Raw genomic sequence first — 11,476 nt, forward strand, 5'->3', positions numbered from 1 at the left:
TTTGCCAATTCCTTCAATGCACCTTGGACTTCCTCCTTCAGTATCATTGGCTCTTGATCATATGCTACCTCTTGAAACAGTTGAACATTAACCATTTCCTATAACATCCAGATAAACGGAGAAAAGATTGAAGTTGTCAAAAGGCTTCATTTTGCTTGGACCAATCATCAACACTCATCGATACAACAGTCAAGAAAACTGATGATGTATTGCTTTGGGAAAATCCGCTGCACAAGACCTCTTTAATGTGTTCAAAAGTAAACATGTGTGTTTGAGGACTAAGGTGCATCTGACCAAAGCCATGGTATTTTCAATAACCTCATATGCATGTGATAGTTGGACAGTGAATAAATAAGACCCTATAAGAATTGATGCTTTTGAGTTATGGTGTACGAGGAGAATGTTAAAAGTACCATGGACCACCAAAAAACAAATCTGTGTCGGAAGTAGTGAGAATGCTCCTTAGAAACCAGTATGACCAGACTTTGTCTCTCATACTTCAGACATATTATCAGGTGGGAACAATCCCAGAGAAGAACACCCTGCTTGGTAAAGTGGACGGTCAGCAGAAAAGAGGAAGACCTCCAATTGGTACAGTGGCAGCAGCAATGGGCTCAAGCATAGCAATGATTGTACGGTTGGTGCCGGGATGGGCAGTGTTTTGTTCTGTCATGCATAAGGTAGCTATGAGTAGGTACCAACATGATGGCACCGAACACCACCACCAGCAGCACATACTATACTATACTGGCATATTTTTCTCTGTTAGCCTGTAAGATCCAGGAGGTCCCAACTATGTCATAGGCACCATTGCACTGTAATAATGTCTAGCACAGCTCTGAGCATAACATATATGCAGTAAAAAGTGCTAAACGCTTTTAGTTAAATGAGTATTCAGATATAAAACCAGCTCTGGTAACACAGTGGTTATGAGTCGGGCTGTGAACTGCAAGGTCAGCAGTTCGAAACTACCAGTGATTCCACGGGAAATAGATGAGGTGTTCTGCTCCATAAAGATTTACAGCCTCAGAAACCTTGTGCGGGGTCACTATGAGTCGGAACCGACTCCATGGTACTTTACAACAACAACCCATGTAAACACACAGTGAGATTCTAAAATTAAAGATACAAACACATAAACATGTGATGTCACAAATTTATTATAATACACAGAGAAAAACAAACCCAAACTTTGACAATATCCACAATTTTCCAGTCTTTTAAAAAGTTAGCAGAAATAAGGGATACATTAAGGAAACATAATCTCACAATTTTATCATTTACGTAACATTATATTCTACCAAATTAAGAATTCTACATTGTAAGAATTAAGACCGTAAAATGACAATATCCTGTAGACATTTAAAAATTTGCATTTGCACTTATTTACAATACAGGCCCTCAAGTATTCATAGAATTTGTAACTGGGCTTTTTGTTTGTTAAGTAAGCAAACTCAAAGGCAAAAACATCCTGAACAATGGACCTGATATGAATATACGAGGACACTTTAATAAAGCACAGCCCACACAAATTCTGTAGCTAGTGACATTCATTTGGATCTGCTAGTGGAGGATACTTCTGTTAGCTCTAATCTCTTTTTTGCATGATATTCCAGTTCTCCACTTCTATTATAGAATTCAGAATGTCCTTTCATTATAGGCAACTCAAACATTTCAAAGACCACCTACTGGACTTTAAGGGAGTTTGTACAATGCAGCTCAGAAAGTACGTAAGAAAATAAATCAAACTCTCCTATTTTATTTATCCTTTGTTAGTTTTGCTTCCTTTTAGTCTTTGCTCTACTTGGGTCTAGGAACCCTGTGTATGTCTAATATCTTACCTTTTCATTTTAGCAAAGCTTGGATCTGAAGAGCCAAAACATTAAAACACTTACAAGATCCACAGAGTGAAGTAATTGAGAGCAGCAGTTTCCTTTCACTCTTCTCTCCTCTTTATTCTTTATTAAAAAAATAATAATACATGACAGCCCTTTTCTCATTAAACAATCCTCAACTTCTCCTACTGAGAAAAATTTAAAACCAAACTTATTACCATGAAGTAAATTCCAACAATAGTGGCTTCTCCTCTAGTAAGTGAAATCACTGAAGGTCACTTAAAGGCAGATAATCTAAAGCATCTCCTAAGTGTGAACACAGAAGGCCATGATATAAACTAATGATTTAGGAGGAAGACGGTGAACTACAGGAATTTACCGTGACAACTCAGACTTCGTTGTACAGTATCACTGTGCGTTACATAGTAACTAGAGCTCATAGGTATTCATTGCTTTAAGTCATACAAGCATTTAGAAGTCATTCAAAATTGATTATAAATATACCAAGGAAAAAATGTAATATGGAAACATTCAGAAATGCCCAAATACTGTTTCTTGGACAAAATCAGTAGTTTGGTTCTTCAACAAAAAAAATATGAAACAGAATTTTTCCTGTAACTTATTTTATTTTGGTTGAGACTATACACAGCATAACAAACACAAATTCAACAGTGTCTATATGTACAATTCATGGCACCGATTACATTCTTTGAGTTCTGCAACCATTATCATTTTCCTTTTCTAAGTTGTTCCTCCCCATAAGTTACTCTTTTGAATTGTTGTCAATTTGATCCATGTAGGTCTTAAAGGAGCATAATACTCAGGAGAGACATTCTTTCTAGTTACACTAAACAGTTTGGTTTCAAGAAGACTTGAGGGGATATTTTTGGTTTAAGGTTTAAAGATTACCTCAGGACAGTAATTTCAGGGCTACACCTAGCTCCTATCATTCTAGAAAATATGGATTCCAGAAGAATTTGAAATTTTGTTCTGATTTTACTCCTTCTGGTCAGGATTCTCTACGGAATCTTTCATCAAAATGTTCAATAATGGTAGCCAGGCACCATCTAGTTCTTCTGGTCTCATGGCAAAAGAGATTGAAAGAAGTTCATGGAGGCAATGGCCACACAGTCATTTCCTTCTCCCATTCCTGGTTCTCTCTTTTCTGCTGCTCCAGGTGAACAGAGACCAATTGCTGTGCCTCAAATGGCTGCTTGCAAACTTTTAGGACCCCAAGAACTACTCAGAAAACTAAGAAGTAAAACAGAACCACTAAATATGATATTGGTTCAATTAACTGAGAAACAGAATTTTTGTGGCAATTTTGAAAAAAAAAATATTTACATGTGCAGTGCATATAGTACATTTTCAAAACCAAGAGCTTGTTTTTTTATGTTATTGAGGTTTCTGATGTTTGAGAGCTCGAAGCTCCCACAGAGCTGAGTTTTCTGATAATTAGAACATAGAGCAGCCAGAAGTTTCTCAGTTGCTTTTATGTGTAATCTAAAGGTTTTATTTTAATACATTTTGTTACAGTGAAGGAGGATGTAAAACAGTACAGTGTTCTTCAAAGAAGTCCAGCATAGATGAAAAATATCATTTGATATTTTGAGCACTGAGAAGAGATCCAATGCAATACAATAGATTCCTTCTTCCATGTCTGGAAACCCCTGACTGTGGGCTCTGGTTTCGTTGCTGGTTGATGATATTCGGAAGACACGATATTTATTTACTCTAGGTTAGATTTCCATTAGCTCTAGAGAGAGCTAACACAGGTGGACATTAAGTTAAAATTTTTTGCTAAGTTGTCATTTTTAAGTCACTAATGATCATTTTAATGGATCTCTTGAGTAGCTGCCACCAGGTTTGTTGATAAGATTTCCTCCTAAGTCTTTTGTTGCATAAACAGTTTCAAAATAACAAGCCTTTCATTTAGCACATGATATACTTGTCACAAAGGTTAAATTATTAGTTTGCAAACAAGGTGATTTGTTCTGATGGGATAATGAACATTTTTCTACAACTATTTTGCAATTAACTTTGTATATGTCTGCAAAGAGGTAAATTTGTTAATAAAAAATACTCTAGTTTCAGAGGGAAAAATGTGTTGTCTGTTGTATTATATTGTCATTTTTTCATGTTGTCAATAGTCTAAAGGATTCTTATGTTGGTTAAATACTTAAATACGCATATTAGTAGTTTGCTGCAGGCACCCTCAAATCATAAATGGTTTTAGACCACCCCATAATATATATATTGGTTGATTGTCAAGGAAGATAAGATCTCAGTCTCAAGCAGAGATTCACAGATGTTGTGCTTGTATTTCAGTGATCTTTTTTTGTGTAGATTCCATTTTTCACAGTTTTAGGCAGCCTTTGACCTTTGGTGTAAGCACGGTACCAGAAATGGAGAAACAGAAGCAAAAAGATGCACCCGTAGCTCATAATGATATACAGAAAGACTGGAAACTGGTACTTGCAATCCTCCATGAAAAAGAACTGGCCTATGTGGATGATGGCAATAATAAACTGGACCTAAAAGGTGAAAGACAGAACATAAGTTGTGCAGATATAAAGAGTCACAATGTAACAATTACTTAATGCACTCTTTGCTTATTTATATGTAAGCACTCTGCAACCTTATCTGGGCTAGTGCTGTGTAGCTAAGTTTGTCTTTAAATCTAGCCTCCCGGGGATGACAGTGGGTGGGATAGTGTCAACATTCAGATGGGAGTTTGGCAACACTACTCAGACCTGCCAAAGTGTACAACTCCAGGGAGCTCTAGATACACGTTCCCTGGAACTGTGCAGAGCAGAGGAATTTCTACAGAAATAGTGCCTATGGCAAGACTGAAATTGTGCCCTGTCCAAACATCTGATACCATCTTTTAGATAACTTTACCAGATGATTAGCACAAAAACACAAGCCATGCTCGTTCATCTTTTATGTAATACACTATGAAAATGAAAGCTGTACTTTTCATGATTGTAGTGATGAGAACTGGCCTATGATGGGCTGAAAGCCATTTATTTTCCTAATCTTTCTACACTTACGCAGTCTACCTTGACCCATGGAGATACTCAAATGTGAAAGTATTAATTTTAAGTTGCTGAAAGATCTCTCATAGCTGGCAATGGGCATGGCACTGGTTAATAGAAGTTACTCAGTGGTGTTCTTTCAAGTGATGCCAGGACTTAGATATGGCTCTAGTGCAGAGCAGCCCTTTACTACTCAGAGATCCATCAGAGCAGACTTCCTTTGGAAGTCTCTGACCTGAGTCTTAACTGTCATGAGATGTATAGTCCTACAGCCTGATTTTGGCTTTGACTTCAAATCTTCTGTCTTGCTGTTAGACCAGACATTTCAGTTTTTGGAAACTGATGACACTAATTAGAGACCCTCTAGCCAAAGCATCTCAAAGTCTTCACATCTGTTCTTGTTCTCCCACCATTGATAGAAATATGCCCTATCTGCCAATGGTACCAGTCTGAAAGGAGAGGGCACACTGGCGACTTTTCCAGTAATGCTCAAGAGCTCTGTGTGCCAGAGCATTCTACATGGTCCAAACAGGGACACTTTCTAGGCTAATGTTCAGGAATGTTTTGGATATTTTAAAAATCTTGATTAAAAGGCTATATGTGTTCTGTGGAAATTTTGGAAAAATAAAAATCTATAAGGAGATAAACAGCAATTAACATATAATCCATCTGGTGATAACTGTAAGATTTTTACATAGTTCATTTAATCACCATTTTACCATTATCAGCAATGCTCTTTGCATTGCCGCAATGCATTTTTAGGACCTAGTAGTTCCTGGGTGGTGAAAATGATTATACGCTTGATTGCAAACCAAAAGTTTGCAGGCTTGAATTGATCCAGAGGTTTTTTGATCTTCTTTGGAAAAACAGCCAGTGAAACCCCTAAGGCGCACAATTCTACTCTGACTCTTATGAAGTCAACACGATTCAGAATCAACCCAATAACAGCTGTTTTGTGTATGTATGTGTAGTTGTTGTTGTTAGGTTCCAAGGAGTCGGTTCCAACTCATAGCAACCCTATATAAGGTTTGTGAGGTACAGCTCGTGGGTTTGAACTGATGACCTTGTGGGTAGCAGTGCAGTGCTTATCCTACAGTGCCACACCAGGACTCCATGTATGTGTGTAGTCGTAGCTACACTTATTCCTCTCATTTTGCAAATGAACACAGATAGACTAACCCACATTTTCAATATTTCATGCATGTGTGTCTGTGTACAATTGACACATTTAAAATAGCCAACAACTGTCTCTCCATTTTCTCTAGGTAACTATTTTTAAAAAGTTTTATAACATTTAAGAGTACATTAACTTAAAAAGGCCCAATATAAAATTGTATATTCAGTATAATGCAAATCATATGAAGGATATGTACATATATGCATTTAGGGGAAAGTTGGAAAAGAACAATATAAAAATGTTAGCAATGATTTTGCCCAGGTCCTGAAATTATGTTGATTTATGTTCTACTTTCTCTAAAATGAGCTTATAGCTTTATGCTCAGAAAATAAATATTTAAAAAGAAATCCAGTTCAAATAATTTTCATGTTGTTAACTGCTGTCAAGTCAGTTCCAATTCATAGTGATCCTGAATAGGGTTTCCAAGGAGCATGTGGTGGGTTTGAACCACCAACATTTTAGTTAATCATCTAGTGCTTATCCTATAGTGCCATATGGTGGTGGTGGTGGTGGTATGCCGTGGAGTCGGTTCCGACTCATAGCGACCCTGTACAGGGTTTCTGAGACTGTAAATCTTTACGGGAGAAGAAAGCCTCATCTTTCTCCCGCAGAACAGTTGGTAGTTTTGAACTGCTGACCTTGTGGTTCACAGCCCGGTTCGTAACCACTACGCTACCAGCTCCATATAATTCAAGCATAAGAATTTAAATGACTTATTTGATTATTTACTTTTGGTGTGGCACTCTAAGTCAGTATGAGTCAGCATCGATTCCACGGAACTTAACTACAAGCAAGTCATTTAGGCTGTTGTCAATTTTGAATACAATTAAAACTTTTTCATGGACACATTCTGATCTTGATTTAGTATCCTGATACACTGAAATTTTAATCTGTCATGTGGGAGAAATGCTGTATGAATGTGCTGAAATTCCTTTATCATGTTATAGGATTTTAATAAAAATTAAGGCTCAATAGGCCATCTATATTCAAATCCAGACTTTTTCATTGATGTTATTGCTAGAATACAGCACCAATTTATCACCATTTCATCACAAACTACAGTCACTCTTCAAGAAAAAAAATGATGTCATATATTTTTAGGATTAATGTTTGGAAGGTATTTTTGGGTCTAAACGGAGAGAATCTGGTTTTTCTAACATTGGTTACTTGAAGGTAGTATGAAATTTGCATAAATCATACATTGGTCTAGCCTTATTTTTCATTGTCACAATACTTTTGACTAGTTGGAGGAAAGACAGACTTATAAATGTTAGGATTAGAAAGGGTAGCATCCAGGATGTCTCATATGAGGATGTTTCAAAAACTTCATGGAAACATACCACTATTTTTTCATTATTCCATGAACTTTTTGAAACCTTCTCTCAAGACTATTTAGATCTTGAATATGAAAAGTCTAACTTCTAATTGTGTATTGTACAATTGAGGGTCATATAATTTTGAGATTATATTGAATCTCAATGAATACATTTACATTTATGAATGAATTTACATTTACTTGGTATAAAAATATAAAGTAGGAAAATTTTGGTATAAAGAGATTTATGCTGGTTTTACTGTCTGAATCTCTTGGCTTCATTATTTTCAGTAAAGTTCCTGACAAAGTTCAAAGAACACAGAAAGAATAATGATAATACGCCACAGACACTTTATAACCCTTGTTATTTTTGCAAACTTTCTTCTACAATAAAGTCCTAATCCATACCTAAAACAAGTGACTCTAGTTTAGCTTCTAATCTGCTCTTAGAGAAAATGAATTACTTACAAGTTGTAATGACGTCAAATATTTTTTCCACCATAAATACTTCTGGTAGGCTGGTCCCAATGCACACAGTCCATAGTAGGAATACATGACCACATGCACAGCTGTATTTAGAAAGGCATGGAATGTCCCCAAACCCCCTGGAAAATAAAATTATTATAAAATGAGGACATTGTTTCTTAAAATAAGATATATTTCTGTCTGATATGAGATTTTAGTATAATTATATCTTGAATATTAGTGGGGAAAAACAGATATAAAATATAAAACCTGTTTTAAAAAAAAGTGATCAAATTAGAATGAGCTGGTTAATACCATCATTTAGTAAAAGATGACACAAATCTTAGAAAATAAATTAGCATGTCTGTTTGATTATATTTAAAGATGGCCTTTTGATTTGGGTTTCCTTTTAAAAAACTAAGTTGAGTCATCTTTTAACTATGGTCTATTGCTTGATAATACTAAGTGTATTTGTTTTTGATCCAGAGTTCAGATACATAAAGTATAGAAAGTCCCTTCATTTCAAGTGTATAGCTAGGTGACAACATCAATATCAAAATATAAAACATTTAAAACCACATAAGGTACCCTAATGCCCCTACCAAACACATATCCCTTCTAAGGTTATATTTATTCTAGCTTTTATCAACTATAGTCTTGCCTGTTATTGAAGTTCACATAAATAGAATTATACAAAATACACTCCTTTGTGCCTACCTACTTTCAGTCAAGGAGTCCTGGTGTGGCACTGTGGATTAACGCGCCAGACTGCGAAACCGTTTGAACTGCAAGGTTGGCAGTTCAAGTTCACCAGCTGCTCCTCGGAAACCCTGTACAGGGTCACTAAGGGTCGAAACCGACTTGACAGCACTTCACAATAACAATACTTCCAGTCAATATAAACTTTCTGAGATTCATCTATGTTGGTATGTATATCAGTAGTTTGTTCTTTTTACTTCTGTGTAGTGGTTGTGACCATGTATAGGGTGTCAAGGTTGTAAATCTTTACAGGAGCAGAAAGTCTCATCTTTCTCCGTCGAAGTTACTGGTAGATTTGAACTGCTGCCCTTGTATATTTTCTCTATGCTACTAAGGTTCGTTGCTGTGTAGTATTATAGCATTTTGATTTTCTTGAACTATATACAGGTTGTTTCTAATTTGGGTTATTATGAATAAAACTGCTAAGAATATTTTTTGTGCATGTCTTCTTTGTGAAATCAAATTAACTTTTTCCATTCTTGGTAATTTTCAATAAATGTCTTACCAAAAAATGTCACAATTTTTGGTAGCAAGCCATTGACTTTTATTAATAATCTATACTAAATTGCTTTAAACAATTATTGTTTTCCTAAAATAAATACCTATTAATATGTAACATGTACTTCCTAAAATAAATACCAATTAATTTAATAATCTATACTAAGTTTGTCTTTAACAATAATTTTCCTAAAATAAGTATCTATTAATATATAACATATACTTCCTAAAATAAATACCAATTAATTTAGTAATCTATACTAAGTTTGTCTTTAACAATAATTGTTTTCCTAAAATGAATATCTATTGTTGTTGTCGTTAGGTGCCATCAAATCAACACATATGCACAACAGAAAGAAACACTGCCTGGTCCTGGGCCAACCTCACAGTCATTGCTACACCTGAGCCCATTACTGCTGCCACTGTGCCAGTCCGTCTAATTGGGGATCTTCCTTTTTTTTTTCTGACCCTCCGCTTTACTAAACATGATACCCTGTCTCCAGCAACAAATCCCTCCTGATAATATGTCCAAAGTATGAGGGACGAAGTTTGGCCATCCTGGCTTCCAAGGAGCACTCTAGCTGTACTTCTTCCACCACAGATCTGTTTGTTCTTTTGGCAGCCTGTGGCACTTTCAATATTCTCCTCCAACACCATAACTCAAATTCATCAATTCTGGAAGCTATGCCACCAGTACTTTAAATACCAGCAGGGTCATCCATAGTGGACAGGTTTTAGATGAGCTTCCAGACAAAGACAGACTAGGAAGAAGGAGTGACGAACTACTTCAGAATATTTAGTCACTGAAAACCTTATGAATAGCAGAGAAACACTGTCAGATGTAGTGCCAGAAAATGAGCCCATACAATAATAACCATCATTATTTCTTGCTTTCATTTATCAAGTTCACTCTGAGTCGGAACCAACTGGACTATATTTAGCAACATCTTGGTTTTCCTTTTCTAAAATTTCATTCCATCTCTTAATGATCACGTTCAATTTAAAACAGAAGTAAAGCACATTGAACAATATAAGAAAAGGCCATTTGATTGTCATTAGTTATACCAGCAAAACAATGGAAGGGGGGTCAGGGTTCTTGTTGTTAAGTGCCGCAGAGTAGGTTCTGACTCATAGAGACCATGTGTAGGGTTTCTAAGGAGCAGATGGTGGGTTTAAACCACTGGCCTTGCGGTTAGCAGTCCAGTGCTTGTCCTACAGTACCACACCAGGAGTCTTAAGTTGATGGTTAAAAATATTTACACTGATAGAAGCCCCTTCCTGATGGTCTTTCTCCTAACAGGATCTAGAATCACCTGTATTCTTTAGAGACAGCCTGATTCACCTAGTAATGTTAACCAGGAATTTTAAACTTTCTCCAAAGTAGTCTGGCTTTTTAAATTCAAGTATTCTCTAATTTCAGAAATGTTGCAAAACTTTACAAATTTGGAGTAATTATGGTAAAGGAAGGGCAGAATTAATAAACCCTATGAATATAGAAAGTTTAAATCAAAATACTACTTCTAGTATAGTTTTCTAAGAGCACATGTCAGAAATTTTATACAATGGAAACTAATTACTTTGAATAATTATTCCTAATTGTGGCAACCTGAGATATTTCATGATTTCATCCCTGATACTTAAAGTTAGCTATTTTAAACAAATACTACCAAGTAGTTTAAACATTCTCTCACAACCTCATATATGCTAAAGCTATGCATTCTTCCTGAATACAGTAACTCACATTTTAGCTAGTTCTTTAAGTATCACAAATTTCAAGTCTGAAGAAACAGACTTAATGAAGCTTATTAGCAAGTTCCCAGATTTTATCATTTACATCTGGATTAGCCTTCCTTTCCAAAAGAAACTTGAATAAATAAATTATAAGGGTGTGAAAACACCTTTTCTGGGGTCATTTAAAAATAGAATAGCTGTCTATTTATGATAGTTTAGGATTCAAGCTGTTTAAACAGAGGGAATAGGCAAATACCTCTAAAGCCCATTTGTCTCACAAATCTGTACAAACAGAAAATCCATTTTGCCCGATTAAGAGACTATATCTCAGCGCCTGTCTCACTGAGACAACTCTCCCAGCAGTGTCGGATTACCCAAGAAGCAAGGTAAACATGGACCTGTTTACTAATCTGCAGTAAACAACTTCACAGATTAGTAAGCAAGCACAAGTAAGCCTGTGCTTACCTTGCTGAGTGACCCACCCCTATCTCCTGTTGTATGAAAAGGAATTTAACAATGTGCATGTATAGTTAAGAATGTTTAGTAAACGGATCAAATAAACTATCAAAATCAAGGTTGTTGTTGTTGTTGTTAAGTGCCGTCGAGTCGGTTCCGACCCATAGCGACCCTGTACAGGGTTTCCGAGGGTGTAAATCCT

General features: G+C 36.0%; 1 protein-coding gene across 1 annotated transcript in view; it reads right to left on the reverse strand.

Annotated features, from left to right (window-relative positions):
• Positions 1-4,085: 4,085 nt before the first annotated feature.
• ELOVL7 (ELOVL fatty acid elongase 7) overlaps positions 4,086-11,476 on the reverse strand; it is a 46,657-nt gene continuing 39,266 nt past the window's right edge. Inside the window, exons 6-7 of the mRNA XM_006876133.1 lie at positions 7,834-7,970; positions 4,086-4,369 (exon numbers count right to left, since the gene is read on the reverse strand). Of these exons, the coding sequence (XP_006876195.1) occupies positions 4,160-4,369; positions 7,834-7,970 (347 nt within the window). The 3' untranslated portion in view covers positions 4,086-4,159. The remainder of the gene's footprint in view (positions 4,370-7,833; positions 7,971-11,476) is intronic.

The sequence above is a fragment of the Chrysochloris asiatica genome, unplaced genomic scaffold (genome assembly GCF_000296735.1).
Source record: "Chrysochloris asiatica unplaced genomic scaffold, ChrAsi1.0 scaffold00355, whole genome shotgun sequence".
Classification (NCBI taxonomy): Eukaryota; Metazoa; Chordata; class Mammalia; order Afrosoricida; family Chrysochloridae; genus Chrysochloris; species Chrysochloris asiatica.